This window comes from Sprattus sprattus, assembly GCF_963457725.1.
Source record: "Sprattus sprattus genome assembly, chromosome: 19".
NCBI classification, from domain to species: domain Eukaryota; kingdom Metazoa; phylum Chordata; class Actinopteri; order Clupeiformes; family Clupeidae; genus Sprattus; species Sprattus sprattus.
The window spans coordinates 18,281,446-18,297,805 of record NC_137917.1 but is presented as its reverse complement, the minus strand read 5'-3'; the positions used below and the strand labels follow the sequence as shown (position 1 = coordinate 18,297,805).

General features: G+C 45.0%; 2 protein-coding genes across 2 annotated transcripts; one reads left to right on the top strand and one right to left on the bottom strand.

Annotated features, from left to right (window-relative positions):
- The first annotated feature begins 261 nt into the window (after positions 1–261).
- cdc42l (cell division cycle 42, like) lies at positions 262–8,544 on the top strand. Its single transcript, XM_080858358.1, has 6 exons — positions 262–299; positions 1,735–1,839; positions 6,116–6,188; positions 6,878–6,987; positions 7,421–7,618; positions 8,340–8,544. The coding sequence occupies exons 2-6, from the start codon at positions 1,735–1,737 to the stop codon at positions 8,427–8,429; spliced, it is 576 nt and encodes a 191-aa protein (XP_080714484.1). The 5' UTR covers positions 262–299; the 3' UTR covers positions 8,430–8,544.
- Positions 8,545–11,487: 2,943 nt separating this feature from the next.
- wnt4b (wingless-type MMTV integration site family, member 4b) lies at positions 11,488–15,899 on the bottom strand (the record flags this gene model as incomplete). The annotated part of the gene is made up of 8 exons (XM_080858039.1): positions 11,488–11,657; positions 11,872–12,034; positions 12,485–12,625; positions 12,790–12,932; positions 13,357–13,488; positions 14,067–14,151; positions 15,147–15,300; positions 15,811–15,899. 8 exons carry the CDS (start codon positions 15,897–15,899, stop codon positions 11,488–11,490), a joined length of 1,077 nt encoding a protein of 358 aa, XP_080714165.1.
- Positions 15,900–16,360: the final 461 nt, after the last annotated feature.

Genomic DNA, 16,360 nt, shown 5'->3' with positions numbered 1-16,360 from the left:
GGGATGTTTTTAACCCTTGAACAACCGGAGGTGACGCATAAGGTCGTCAGTGCTTGTGGTTATAAAAACTATTCTGTTAAATACCAGATACATTTATTTTTGTTAGACTGATTTACTGTGTAGTTGCTTTTTTATTTGGAAAACGACAAAGTGCTGAACTATTTTAAATTGTGAATACAGCATTATACTCCAGGGACTGACAAGAAATTGCTGCGCTTGTGCTTACCACGTCATTACGCTAAGAGCAGCCGCAGTTGCAAACCCGGACGTAACCAACGCCTAGTTGCCGGAGAGGAACGGTGAGTTTTAAAGCGTAAAATGTGATGTTCTTCGTGTTTGTTCTTAGTTAAACATCGATTGTGATGTTTAAGGTTGTGGTTGTTCATAAAAGAAAAGTGTTATTTGTTTCATGATCTCGATGAGTTTACTGTGGCGTTTCTTCATTTTCAACTTGCCTCTCCCTGCTTTCGAGTCCCAAAATGGTTTGAAATAATTAGCCAGCCAGCTAGCTAGCTAGCTAGCTAACTAGCTTTCCAGCTGGTAACGTTCACTTACAGGAAAGCCCTTTGACATAGCACTCATATTTAGTTAGCCCTGTTTTATTTGCCTCGTATGTAATGTTATCGTTAGGGGGATTTCTCAGTACGGCCTCTGCTATTCTGCTGGCTGTAGCTAGACTAGCTGGCAAGCTCGCCAGATGATGATAAAATGTAGATGAAGGTTTACCTTAATAAAACGTAAGACTGATTAGGAGCCACAATATGAGTATTACCTAACATTAACGGCTAACTAATGGACTAACTAAACTAAGTTCTTAAATGGTGTTTATTGTGTTGTATTGCTGTTGTTCCCTTTAAGTGTAGTTCTCGACCCTAGTTTAACAGCATATCAGCTTTATATGAGTAACTGATACCCAGAATTGCGTAAAACCGGCTAGAGACTTAAGCGATACAAAGGGACTCGATAGAGAATGTCGCTGTATGTGCCTAGGTCGGCTGTAACGTCAAGTATGCGGAAGTAAATGTTTTCTCTTGCCAGTAACACGCCAGCCCACCACTCATAGCCTCACTTAACCATGTTGGTGTCTGTAAACCTTATGTAGACAGCCGCCGAGGGAGTTGTTCATTTTTTGTTAAGTCCTTTACCTCCCTCCATCTAATGAGACGTCCTACATACCTGTCCTATGACGTCCTAATGTGTCATTACAATACTTCTGAACTGCACGAATTCCCCTGACAGAAGTGTGCAAAACTAACCTAACTAACCTGTCAAACACTGAAGTCCCTTCGTCCATATCTTACCTGTATGTGTTGCTATGAACGTTAAAGCTATTTTGTAGCCCCATGCTATTATTACAATCCCTGGATGTTGTGGGGTTTTGCAGTGATCTTTTTTGTTGATGAGTGCTTAGCTTGTGTTTTAAAATGTGACAAAAACAAGAAGTTTTCTCGCTATGACTTGTCTCCTCATGTAACTATTTGTGACTGTTCCTTTTTGTGCTTCTCTTCAACTACCCCCCCCCCCCCCCACACACACACACACACACACACACTCACAACACATTATAAGATTCTCATTTCCCCGCTTCAATCTGTCTGTGTGCGTGTGTTCACTTTCATGTCTGTAGCTCTTCCTGTTTATTTGTGCTCTCTCTTTCCTTGCACATTCTGTGTGCGTTTTCACTCTCTCTCTTCCTCACGGCTCACAGTGCGTTTCTCTTCTTTCTCTTTGCAGATGCAGACCATAAAGTGTGTAGTCGTGGGGGATGGTGCAGTCGGGAAGACATGCCTACTGATCTCATACACCACCAACAAGTTCCCATCTGAATATGTCCCCACGGTAACTAAAGGCTTTTGGAGGGTGTATAGGCAGTTGGATGTGTTTGTGTGTGTGTTGGGGTGGGGGGGTGCTTCGGTTCAGGGCTCTTTAGCCCCTGTGCTTCAGCTGTACGCCTATTTGTTATTGACCTGGAGTGGCTCTGGCATAGCACTTGCTGTGGTAACAGAGCTGACTTGCACACGCGTTCACAAGAGCACAGCCTTGCTCAGTCACGGAGGACGAGCTGCATGAACCTACTAGTGAACAGAAGGCATGCTGTCCTCTCGTCTTGCGGGCCCAGGCCTGTCTTTAACTCTGTGATGCAAGAGCGTGTTGAAGAGTTGCTAGCAGGTGGCCATTAGTCTTATGACCAGTCTGTGTGCCATGTTTCAATCAGCATGCCTACTTTCCACCCCACTACCATAGGTTGTATACATTTATATAATGTGATACATTTCTGCCCATATTCAAACTGCAATTGTTTCAGGATTATTTCTTCATGTGTATGAGAAGTGTAAAGGCTGTATTTGTCTGAAGGATGATAAGTCATCATTGATCTGTAGTACTGTATGGAAGAGGCACAGGCACACTTGATGCAGATAGATTGACAACAAATCCTGAACAGAGAGGAAAAACAAAAGAATATGTGAACGCTGGTAATACACCCATGTTTTTAGGTATATTGCTTGGTTTTTGTTGCCTTAATCTGCTAACCATAGCAACCCTAACAGTGTGCAAGTGTTTCACGTTGAATGGAAGTGGAAGGGTTAACCTCAAAACCTCAGTAAGATTTGGCATTTGAATATAACACTCACAGGAAACAAGAACAGAAAACCGACATGTTTTCTGTTTCTTTTTTGACAATGACTATTGTCCAGAGGTTTTGCATCTGTAACTTTCCCACTGACACATCCTGGCGCAGGCCACTACTACACTGCCAAGGGTGTCAGTGCCTAGGGACCTTTGCAGACACATGTTATGACAACCCAGCCCAGAATTATCACGCAAGTGTTGAGCTCATGTGTGTGACTGAGACCAAGAGAGCTAGGACTGAACATTCCTACTCATCCAGGAGTGAAATTCCCAAAAGAGTCTTTGTGCAAGAGCCATTGATGGACATGGTGCCATTTCGACATTCTCTTTTTTAGGCTTCATTCGGGCAGCCGTGTCCTACTAGTTAGGGTTTCGGGCTGGTTACCGGAGGGTGGCCGGTTCGATCCCCGACCAGTAGGAAAAATGTTGGCGGGGGAAGTGGTAGAGCACTGCTCTCCCATGCCCACATCCATGGCTGAGGTGCCCTTGAGCAAGGCACCTCACCCCAATCACTGCTCCCCGGGCGCTCAAAAGCAGCTCACTGCTCCGGGTTAGTGTGCTTCATGTGTATCACTACACTGGATGGGTAAAATGCATAGATAAAATTCAGAGTGTATATGTGTGTCACTATCTCTGCCGTAAACAGTCACTAGGGCTCATTTCCAAATTCCAAAATGTCCTCTTACATTGAAAGCCATAATATTGATGGTAATATGCGGTACTGTACTGGCGTCATGTGGGAATAGGAGCTGCTGTCGTCAGTTTGTCATTCTAACCCCCTTTAGCCTAGTAACAATAACGCATAGAAGCCAAAAGATTCCTGTCTTCAAGTAGCGCAAAGGGTAAGGGGGATTTTTCCCCCTCTCGTTCACTATGTTTATATCAGAGTAAGCCCTTGCCCTATTGTAGTCCGAGTATTTCTCTCAGGATTGTTGAATGGCTATGTGGTTGTGATCGCTTTGAGCCCAATACTGTTTTTTATTAGTGGGAGTAAACCGTTTGTTTTATGCCTGGTTGATATGGTAACCTAGTTGCTTTGCTAGCTAGCTAACTACTTTTCAAATAACCTTATAACAGTTCAAATGACAAAGAAATGGCTTGGAATAGCTAATTTTATAGCTGCTGTTACAGTTTAATTTACAAAATGATCATTGTAAAAGATAGAACCACGCAGGAGGCTGTATAGCCCGGTTACTTGGCTCCCGAATACCTATGTTTAACATTGCTCACCACTGCTCTAGTCTAGTTTTTCAGGTCTCTAATTTAAATTCTTACAATTTTCATATGTGGTACAAAACCACTTGTGTGGTATAAGATGCAGAAAAACAGGTCAGACAGCAGGTGTTTCCGGCTATAGGGAGATAAAATTAAAATAAATTATAATAAAATAAAACCGGATTTTTGCGAGAGAGAGATTGAGACCCACTCATGCTTTACCTGGAAGATTTGCTGTGCGTGTAACTAACTTCCAGGCAAAAAAAAATGCATTCCCATTCATAGAAGTATGGCATGGCAGGGTAGTGTAGACCCAAGTGTTCCCTGTATGTTTATCATTATTGGCCATAATCTGGTTCCAATTATCCTTGTCAAATTCAAATTGTCTCTTGCAGTAGGGTACTAATTAAGTAATTGAGTTATTATACAACGACGTTGATGCCTGATGGTTGAATGAGTTTTCAGAATGTTTACAAATTGGATTATCTACCTCACCTGATGATACGATGTCTAATTTGTAAATACTTCCAGAAATCTCCCTTCTCTTGCAATTTTTTGTCGTCATCTCACCTAGATTTGGGCTGAGCTTGATACCTAAAGCATACCATGCCTTCTGTTATCCACCTTAAACTACATTGCATCATTATTTGTGGGTGCCAAGGTTTTGATATTGCCGCCGCTTTAGACTTGCAATTGATATGATAACTTGACAACTTTGAGTAGTCATGATTGGTCTTCTTTAATTATGGTACGGAAATGTAGGGATCGGTTGTCAATAGGAGAATGTTATCGGCATAAAGCATTAGTCTATGCTGACTCACCATCCTCCATCTGTGGCAGGGTGTGTTCTTACGGCTACTGCCAAAGGTTCCAAGGCAGCTGTACATAAAAGAAGCAATAGGGGGTATCCCTGCCGCGTTCCTCTGGAGAGATGAAAGAATGAGGAAATGACACCGTCTGTCATGACTGCAGCTTTGGCATCGTAGTGCATTAGTTTCATCCGTTTCCTAAAGTCGAGACCAAAACCAAACCTTGACCGGGCCCCGCATGACCCTGTCAAAGGCCCTCAGCATCTAGTAAGATCACGTCCATTGTCACTGTGCTGAAAGAGTGTAATCACATCAAGTGTCAAAGCCTTCGTAGTTCACACAGTAGCCTATGTTTTATTAAGCCTAGTTGAGCAATATGGATAATGTATGGTTAAACTGTTCCAACCCTTAGAGACAGGTCCTTAGCCAATATTTTACTGTGAACATTCAATAAGGCTGATTGGTTGGAAATTAACAGGGTCTGTACCTTGTATGTACCAGTGAAATAAGTGCTTCATTAAAGGGAAACTTTTCAACCTGGGCCCTATTTTTAGATCTTTTTGGGTCAACATTTTTACTAGTGAAAGCAACAATCAAATGAGTCCCGTATTGAATAAGATATCTCAATTTGGATTTTTATAGATTTTTGTTCTTTACATTTCTATGTGCTGCTCAATGAATTTGACCGCCTCGGATGCAACTTCAAACTTTTATTTCCTCTGCCTCCATGTGATATGAAGTGTTGTTGGGAAGGCAGACTTGAACTTCACGTTTTTGTCACAGAGTAGCTGCTTTGCTGTTGTAATGGTGTTCCTCCTCTCGGCTGGCTCCTTGGTCATGTCTGGGAAGAGGGGAAGGTTACATCCATTCCACACAGCCCCACCTTTTCACTCTCGGCGCTTTGAGGATTGTTTCCCTTGCAGTTGAATCCAGAAATCGTATCATCTCGGATACGTCTCGGAGGTTGATCCTGATCCGGGAGAGATCCGGGAGAGCAGATTTTCATTATCAATGCCCTCTGCTGGGATCTCTTGTCTGCATGCTGTCATGGTGTCCCACATGAATGCTCTCTTTCACACCGATCAGTCTGACGTCATTGTGGCGGCTTCTATTTTCCAAATCTCTCACACTGCTCCACAATGTGTCTGTGCACTTACTTTGCAGCTTGCGGTTGTTCGTCAGCTGTTGAGTAGTGTCCCCCATGTTGGATATCTGGCCATCCGCCTCTGTGACGCTCTCTTGCATAGCGTTCACTGCTTTTTTCAATTTCGCAGTGGTGCCTTTAATCGTTGCCAATCTGAGGCCACTCAGAAGTGTCACTCATTTCACTCCTGTGAGTCAGTTTCCCATACAGACCCTCTGCCTACGTTGTTGTTTTGGACTAGTAGAGGAGTCCATTGTGTTAGGATGCCCTGCTGTGCGTGTCCTTTTAACCTCTTCCTCTTCTGTGACCCCCGCAGGTGTTTGATAACTATGCGGTGACTGTGATGATCGGAGGGGAGCCGTACACTCTGGGACTCTTCGACACAGCAGGTAACTCACCCTTACACCTTTCACCTGAACTCGCTCTCATTCAGCTCACCTGAACTCACACTCATTCAGCTCACCTGAACTCTTACACACCGGTCACACATACGCGTTGGAATGCGTTGATGTGTCAGGGTTAACGGATCCCCATTCACTTTGAATGGGGTGTCGTCATCCTTTGCGGAACTGAATTGTGGCTCCGTTCAGTTCGGCAAAAGGATGACGTCACCCCATTCAAAGTGAATGGGGATCCGTTAACCCTGACGCATCAACAGATTCCAACGCGTACGTCTGACCGGTGTGTCATTCAGCTTACCTGAACTGGCTCTCATTTAGCTTACCTGAACTTGCACTCATTCAGCTCACCTGAACTGGCTCCCAGTTAGCTCACCTGAACTTGCACTCATTCAGCTCACCTGAACTGGCACTCATTCAGCTCACCTGATCTCACAATACTGAGTGAAATGCAACAGATGGAGGGTAGGGAAGATCAACTACTCAGCTCCACTGGGTACTAGCATAGCAGAGTTATACAGCCAGAATCAGTTTTGTTGTGTTTCCTCTCCAAAAATGATTCTCTCACTAAGAAGTGAAAGAAGGATGACATGATGAGAGAGGGTTTCACGTTGTCTTTAAACTGCTCAGGACAGGAGGACTGCAGGAATGTTCATGTTCATGTTTCATGTTGTTCTCAGGTCAGGAGGACTACGACAGACTGCGACCCCTCAGCTATCCCCAGACTGACGTCTTCCTTGTCTGTTTCTCTGTCGTCTCTCCCTCCTCTTTTGAGAACGTCAGGGAAAAAGTAAGTCTTTCTCTTTCTCTTCTCTTCTCTTGTCCGTTGCTTGGCTAGTTTCATGCTCACCCCATTGTGTTGAGTGGGTTGTCATTCGCTGGCAAAATGTCTCCAAATCAAACAGAGGAGTAGTGTGCCCAAGCACCCAGTGGAAAAGCATCACATGACATGTGGAGGAAGATAATAGCTGCCACTCTAGAACCTGCTGTCTGTGCATACGCTGTTCTATGCTATAAAACCATGTCGTTTGTTAGAACTTTCTTCTTTTTAATTATTCTTTTTCATAAGACATACCTGTTATTCTCACTCATTACATTGATATTCACTGACATTCTATCTCTTGTTACTGCACTCTCTCTTTTTGTCCTTCTCTCTTTCCTCTCTCTCTCCTCCTATCTTTCTCCCTCTCTCTTTCATTCTCTCTCCCACCCCTCCTCCCCAGTGGGTGCCAGAGATCTCTCACCACTGCCCCCGCACACCCTTCCTGCTGGTGGGCACTCAGATGGACCTGCGAGACGACAGCAACACTGTGGAGAAGCTGGCCAAGAACAAGCAGCGTCCCATTTCACCTGAGGGCGGCGACAAGCTGGCGCGGGAGCTCAGGGCCGTCAAATACGTGGAGTGCTCTGCCCTTACGCAGGTAAAACACACACACACACACACACACACGTCATTTTTTCAGAGATGTAACACTCACTTCAATCAAGGTCCATTCAGACATGCTCATTTATAGTTATCAATATTGTGTTCCGGTGCCTCAACTGGTTGTTCTATCAACACCAAAATCATGGTTTTGATACCCAGGGAACGCACATACTGAAAATATACATCTGCACTGTACTGTGGGTCCTTTTGGGTTAAAAGCGTCTGCTAAATCAATACATGGAAACATGTCTGCACCTGTGTAAATGCCAAACCCAATGCTCTCTGGTTGAAGCTTGAGGTAAATGTCATCTTGGTGGTTGTCAGTTGGCACAGACCCTCTCTGTTACTGCACCTACACTCTGTGCCTTCTAAATGTGACGAAGTCAAGGATGTGCTCAGTTATTCACTTCAACTTTTTATCTTTCTTTATCTTTATCTTTCTTTATCTGCTCTACATGCTTGCTCAACTTCTCTCATTCTCTCTCTCTCTCTCTCATTTTCCCTCTCATTCTCTCTCATTTCTCTCTCTCTCTCTCTCTCATTTCTTTCTCTCGCTCTCTCTCGCTCTCTCTCTCTCTCATTCTCTCTCTTTCTTTCTTTCTTTCTTTCTTTCTTTCTTTCTTTCATTCCCTCGCTCTCTCTCTCTGAATGTCCTATTGGTTTGCCCTGTACTCTATGATGGCTAATCCACATGTTTTTCCCCTCCCATCCCTTAGAGGGGGCTGAAGAACGTGTTTGACGAGGCCATCCTGGCAGCCCTGGAGCCCCCTGAGACCAAACCCAAGAAGCGCTGCATGCTGCTATAAGGGAGGACCCTGGGAGAGACTGACGGGAGGAAGAGATCCAAGCAGAGTGGAGGAGAGGGGGAGAGAGAGAGAGAGAGAGAGAGAGAGAGATGGAAAGCCAAATGGGGTGGGATATATAAACCAGGGGGTGGGACACAAATGTGGGGGTGGGCGTTGAACTATATGTTTGCTTAAACTGGGAGACGAAGCTGACGAGAGGAGAGGGGGAGAGAGAGAGAGTTTGTACTAGAACTCACTTATATGATACTGTACTGTGCCTTCTTTGCAGTCTGTCCACCGCGAGTGACAAAAAAAAGGAATGGAAAGAGTGATGAAGGGGTAAATGACTGATGAGGGTCTCAGACGGGCGCCTCAAACGAGGGAATTCTCCATTTTCACATTTGCTCATGGAAACTGTAAACAAAAGGAAAACTAAAACGCACGGCTTCCTTGTAAACTGTGTGTAAACCATTCTTTTAGTTTTAGTTTTTTAAACGCTTAGGTATTAAGCACTGTGAATACCTAGTTCTCAGCAAATCATGTTAAGAAATACTTTTGCACATGTAGTCAGATTTGTGTAGTTGACCTACAAAGATTTTCCTTGATCTAAATAGAATTATGTTGCCCAATTAGGTTGTTGGCTGTTTTTAACGTTTGCCAGTAATAACTAAGCTGTTTAATAGTGGTTTATACAGAGCTTATGAGCAAGCCAAAGCCAAGGCGGGGTGTTCATCAGTGAGTTTGTAAACATGGCATGGACTCAGCTGTGTAGCAGAGGTCAGAGGTCGCCTCAGGCCAGTGCTAAAGCCTTTCATCCTCCACCTTCCAGTCGCCTTCATAGAGCCACAGACATCCTTTAAACCATCCAGTCAACATGGATGTCTGGCAAGGGTACATCAATCTCTCACCACCACATACACCAGTAGAGACTGTTAAAACCAACAGAGTCGTAGTTTTCTCTTCACAAAATAACAAGTTATTTACTGTATGAAGCCAATGGCTTCTGCTGGGTAGTCATTTCACTCGAGTCATATGCGGTTTGAATGGGAGAGGATGTGATGCTTTTGCACCCAGTCTGTTATGAGAAGATGTGCGCCACACAGCTGAGCCCCTGCCGTGTTGATGAGGATTGAAGGATCCCTGTTGTTGTTGTTGTGGACCAACCCTTGCAAACAAACCCAAAGTTGCCTAAAGAAGTCGTCTTCTGCTTGCTCTGAAGACAAGGTGTGGGGAAGGTGTGATGCCTTAACTTGCCTGTCAGTCATCCCAGCTAGCAGCGACCCGTGACGCAGATCCGACACAAAATCCCACCAAATCTGGTCTCGTTTTGCCGCAGATATGGGCCAGGCACAACTCGCGCCTGATTCATTCCAGGGGTGACTGCTCTCCGGGATTTCTCAGGTCCCTAGATGTCACTCATAAGGTCAGGGGTCATAGTGTTAATATGCCAGTCCCCTGTCGCATCAGCACATCACAAGCCAATTCAGAGAATTCAATTTATAGTATATGTTTTTTCTTTTTTTTTTTCTGTGTTGAACGATGTATTGGTTTTATGACTTTTCCATTTTTGGTGGGCACTTTTTCTTTTTTTGTTTCTTTTTTCTTTCTAAAGCGGTGGACCAGTTTTGAAACTTGAGTTTTTTTTTAATGGATTTTATTTGTATTCCTTTTTTAGGATTTCATCTTGATTTATTAATATAACAATTAAAAAATATAATATTTTGAATAATGTTGGCAATTAAATCAATAATCATGGACAATTTCGAAAGTAAATTTTGTGGGTGGTTGTAATCACATTATATTTGTAATAAAACTGCTTTAACTGAACCATTTGTAGAATTGATAAGTAATTGCCTATATAAGACACAGCCTACATGGCACAAATGTGTGTGTTTGCATTTCTTATTTTATGTATTTTTGTTGAAAAAAAAAACGGCGGGGGGGGGGGGGGGGACAAAACAGCCTTTATTTGACCGTAGACTGCACAGAACACAGGTGGTAATGTGAGGCCTTTCCCCACCTGGGTATCTGCCGACATCAGACTCCGATTCGGCCCACTGTTGACAGGATGGAGGCGAAGCCCACTCAGGTGCGCAGGATCTTAGAGGGTTTGATCATGTGACCAGACTTGTCTTCACATATAGGGCCAAAAATCACAACCGGGCAACAGATGCAAATAAATAGAGATACTGTAAGAGTATTAAAAGCATACTGTACAAAAACTACAGATCCCACTACACTAGAGAGTAACATTCCATCTACAGCAACCCTTAAAGGACAAAATCCACTCCCTGCTATTCTTAGTATGTCTCAGCCATAGCAGCTTTGTCAGTGTGCATTAATAGTTTTGCGTGGGATGTGTGTTTGATGTGTGTCTGCTGTCAGAATTTGGGCTTCTTGTTAGCGGAGTTGTAGTGTCTGTGGTCAATGTGTGAGGTGCACAGTTCAGCACTGGTTCAGTCTAACTGATGCCAGAGGCCTTCATTATATATATGGGTATGTACATTAATGCCAGAATTAAACTGAGGAAGCAGACATTATGTGTGGAAGCAGACAGACCAGTGTTGTAAGGGGATTCAGTCCAAACATCTGTTCACAAAAGATTCATAATAACACATTTCTTATACAATACTCTGACAGTCTGTCGGCTAGAAGAATTGTACAAATGCCCTACACGATTTTCCAGATCAGACTGCATGTTTAACACTCAGTAGTAACCGACACCACAGTGGTAACTGACAGGTATTTTTAAATGAGTAAAGACTTCCCGGCACGTATTTAGTATTGGGTCAGCAGGTCTATAGACAGTCTAGACGTTGTTCTGCAATCAGCACAGTAGGGGGATTGAGAGTAGTGTTCTAGAACACTCTAAATGTACTTGACTGGAATTAGAAAATTAGAATATGTATTTGACTTAAGGTTCTGTGCTCTTCATGCAGCATCTTTTATGTATGCACACACAGTTCTCTCCTGTTCCTGGCTTGGACTAAGAAGACTTCCTTTATGCCTTTAGGTTTTATGGGCAGGTTCGAGAGTGCATGTTGCCCCGTTCTTTAGGGTTCCGTCTGAGAGCCAGGGTCTACTTATTGCAGGTGTGAATGAGGATGGTGTTCTTGCACTGCTGACAGCGGACTGAGCAGCACCAGGAGAACTTGCAGGAGCACCGCTGCACCACCTCGGCCCGGCCTGATCGGAACCCGGGCCCACAGCACAGCAGCTCACAGCCATCTGGTGCCAGACGGGACGTTCCTGTGGACAGAATATGAGTTACACACCAAGACCATACCACTGGAGCTGAACTGCGTTGCCTGTGTGTGTATTGTGCGTAATATTACTGAATTTACAGGCAATATTCAGTAAGTGAAGGAAGAGTAGGTGAGTGTGTTAATACAGATACATTTAGGCTCTCTTAGTATGTGCATGATAGTGGTTTTGTGCCAAGGCGGCATTCAAGTGTCTTTACCATTGCAGCGGCGGCCAGCGGTTCCTGGGATACCGTTGTCGGGGTCCAAGCGACAGAAGTCAGGTGAGGCGGCCAGGTAGACCAGGTCCCGGGCTGCAGGTGGCTTGACCTGGGAGTCCTTGGGCAATAGCACGGTTCTGGAACCCACGCGGGACAAGCGCACCTGAGGGACAGGTAGGACCAGTCTGAGTGCTTCTGGATTTGTATCGGCTGTTTAGTTCATCCATTTGAACCAGTTGAAATGCAAAACCTATTATGGATGCTACCAGCATTGTAGTCAGTGAATTGATATTATGGCTTGATGAAATGGAACTGCTGAGAGTTCAGAGCTGTCACGTGTAAAGTGTTGTTTTGTTGTTTTTCATGTTCTATATGTTGAGTTGGGGCGTGTCGTAGTTATGTGTTGTTGATGTTATGTGTTGTTTTCTGCTATTTGTAAAGTGTGTTGTGTCTGAAGTCCTGTGTTCTGTTTGTTTTGTGTATTGGTGATGTGTCTGATGTCCTGTGTATTGTGTTGTGGCGTAATGTCTGATGTCCTATGTGCTGCTTGTTTTGTGTTTTGGTGTTGTGCCTGATATCCCGTGTACTGTTTTGATTCTGTGGTTGTGTTCACCTCAGTGGCGCCGTCAAAGCGTTCCTTCAGCACAGCTCCCACGCGGCGGAACGGAGGCATGACCTTCCAGCAGGTCCTGAGCTCACAGGAACCTGACACACCATGACACTTGCACTCCACCTGCATGTTGTGCAGGATGGCCTGTTGGGACACAGCGGGGGGAGGGGGGGGGGGGAGTGGGGGGGTTAGATGTAGACAGCATTAATAAATAGTTGTTGCTGCACTATTTAAACTGCCTGTGCCACACCAACATGTGCCTCCCCTTCTCAGCTCCCAGTCACGGCCAGAGCAGGGCCTCTACCCACCTTCCTCCCTGCCTCATTGTTGTGGATATTCATGAGCGGTCGCCCTGACGACAGGCCCTTGGCACGCTCCGGCTCGTCCACAAACGTTTGGGAGAATGCCACGCCGTACGACAGGTTATCTGAACATCCAGACCACTGGAACCCTAACCGAGACAAACAGGGACAGTGAAAAGGCATACAGAAGAATCTAATTCTCTTTCAATGATACACAGGGGTAAGGACCATATTATGCATAAGACAGTATTAATATTAACACATTCAGCGGATGCATTTGTCAACAGCAACTTTACAATGTAGCTGTACATTCTCATCAGTATGCGTGCCTCCTAGAATGAAATTCATGACCTTGATGTTGTTAGTACCTTCCCTTCCAGAGCCAGAGGAACATGGTACACTAGTGTATGGTACAGTATAAGGTAGTATGGTAGATACAGTGGAGTGTAGTACACTAAGTTTCACTTAACAGAAAGGGACTAACTTATAGAGTTATGATTTGGGGCTGCTTTTGCCGCCCTGCAATTGGGGCCTGTTTGGAGACAGGCAGACAGTCATTCCTGTGAGACTCACCCTCTGGGCTCACCCCCCTGACTTTCCGGTCGCAGCCGCACCTCTCCAGCTCCCCCCGGCTGCAGCCTCGCGTCACTGCAACTGCCAGCGCAGCTGAGGCCAGGGCGTGGACAAAGGCGGCCTCACGGGTGCCTGATCAGAAAGCAGGGAGAATGGAATGCACTGGCTTCTGTGATGGACAACCTGGCACATGACAGTCCCACATCAGGCTCAATACTCTACACCCTTGGAGAGCCGTAAGCCGGTTTCCTGATTCTTTTTTGTGATGTATTGAATACTGAAAGTTGCTGAAAAGAACCGCTCCTTTCATTGTGTTCAAACTGACAGGCTACAGTTTTCAGAATTGGGGCATAGCCTAATGTTAAATTGCTTTTTGTGTTCCAAGAGCAAAATGGTCTTCATTCTTCCATTCCATTGCTCTCATATACTGGTGTGGTACACTTTGGGTTAAGAAACCTAATCTTAAACAGCATTCACTGACATGAGTTCTGGATAGCTCATCACTTGACAGTGAAATACCACAGGCCTAGCAAGTATGTTGAGTGAATTATGACCTTCATTTTGACAGTGGCCATTAGCAGCACAGCAGTGGGTGACAGTTCTCTGATCGTTGTTATTACAGTTGGTGATAATAACTAGTAATTGTCAGAGGCAGTAGTCAGTGTTCTCAGAGCTGTTGTGATTTATGAGTGAAGGGGACTTTGACCAACCTTGGTTCATCACCCGGCCGAAGATGTTTACTCCGCGTGGGGTAGTGGAACAGTTCCAGCGGCGGTTCCGGAACTGGTGCTGACACTGGGGACGTGCAACAGGGCAGAGAGAAAGAGAGAGAGAACACGGAGAACAGATCAGAGAGATGACCGATGCAGAAAGTCAAAGAGTTAGAGGAGAAAGGGATTGAGGCTAAAACACAATGCTCTACTGTCACCACGGGATTAGTATATGCTGGTTCCTCTCACATGGTTGGGTGCCAAACGTTCTTTTTAGCTGCTTAAACAATGTGTCCGTTTCTTGAGGATAATCTCAAAAACCTCAAGTAAAAACCTCAAAACCCTCAAGTAAAAGTCTCAAAACCCTTAGGTAAAAATCTCAAAAGCCTCAAGTAAAAAGCCTGGCTCATAAAGAAAAAGTCCTCCCTGCTATTTTATTCCATTTTTATTCACAGGGCAGCACAAAGGCTAATTTATGTGTCTGTACACACTCCTCACACGCTGCACAAGGCTCATTATTAATGGCAGTGCAGAAATCATGATTTAAGAACTGTGTTAAACTGTGAACTGGGTCCAAACTTTTTCCAGCTCGGTTCAGTTCAGTTGCTGTGTGAGCAAAGGCTGTTTGTTTAAGGTTGCACAACAGCCTAGAGCCATGACCCTGAACCTATTCTCTAGGGCCCAGAGGTCAAAGGTCAGATCCTGATCATCCTCTGGTAAGATGGGCCATAGCCTTCTACACCAAGTTTCTACTCTGGTCCAGAGACTAGGCCTTTCTTTGATTGAAAGTGGGCAAATCATGTATCCTGCAAACATTTGCTTTTTCTGAATTCTCAATACAGTAAACACAGAGGTCAAATTCACCAGTCCCGATGAAAGGGTGACTAGACAAGGAAAGAAGCCATTACTAATATTGTTCATCAGTGGGATCTTTACATTTGCAATAACTTATAACAATACCGTTGTCAGATTTACCACAGCAGAACAGAAACCAAATGTTAGGAAATATGATCTCAGATTGTGTGGCACTGCTCAGGGCTTGGTCTGTTACAGAGTTGAATCTCCTGACAGAGTTCTCACCTCTTCGATCACCATCTCAGCCGCCTTGCGCACGGACTCCATGACCTCCCCACGAGCGCGACACACCCCCACCTGCCCCGCCGACAAGCCCCGCAAGCGTCCGCAGGGGCCGACGCCCGACACTGGCCGCGAGCGAGGCAACCTGGCTAGAGACCTGGGGGAGGGGCATTTACGGGAGACGGAGAGAAGGAGACAGGGTTTATAAGGACAGTGGCCGTAATACTGCAGGAGTCTGTTTTATTGAAAAGACTGTGCTGAGAGATAGAAAGTTAAAGGCTGAGACTGATAGAGAGTGAAAGAGAGGAAAGAAAAGCAGTGGGGAGAAGGAAGAGGTTAACTGAGGGTGAGAGAGAGAGGAAGACGTGTTTTATTAGACAGGTGAAAATAACACTGCTAGTGTCGGTTGCTGAGGGGAAAGTTTTGTGAGAGAGTGAGAGAAAAGTGAAGGAGAAAGAGAAGAGCAGGAAGGGAGTAAAATACAGAGGGAAAGAAAAGCAGGTGGGGGGGGGGGGGAGAAAGGGGGTCTGAGAGAGAGTTTGAGAGAGACAAAGAGAACAAAGACAGCACAAAAAGGAAGGCGAGAGAGAGGGCCTGGGGCGAAGAAAGATGTCACCATCTTTTACAAGTTATAGCATAACAAACTCTCTCAGGCACGCCAACTTACAGCCAGTTGGTTGCCATGGCGTGGTGAGTTGCCCATAGCAACAGCAGGAGGAGTGGTCCTGTGAGATTCACAGTTGAGGCAGTTGGCATCAGACTGTTTGTCTGTCTGTCTGTCGGTCTGTGTGGTTGGTCTTTGTGTCCAGCCCGTTTGTCTGTCTGTCTGCCTTATCTGGTGTGTCTGAAGCCTGGGGATAATCCCCTCATATCTGGAAGCAGAGAACAGCAGAGTCAAGGCATGAAAACACACATCAACAAACCACAGCAGGGCCTTACCACTGTCCCCCTTGTCACCTGGGCCATGGGCAACCGCTGTAGTCGTCACCATAACTTAATACAATGGCAGGAAGACTCAAGTATTTGCAACTCTAAGTCCTATCACATTGTAACAGCTGAATGTGAACTGGTTAATTCTCTCCATACATTTAAAACTCCATCATGATTTAAAAATGCGAAAAATTAGTGTTTTATGTCACTCAGGTACGCAGGCACCAGTTGGTGTTCTGATGAAACTGACATTAGAACCATCGCACACACAGCTGTCTTTCTGCACT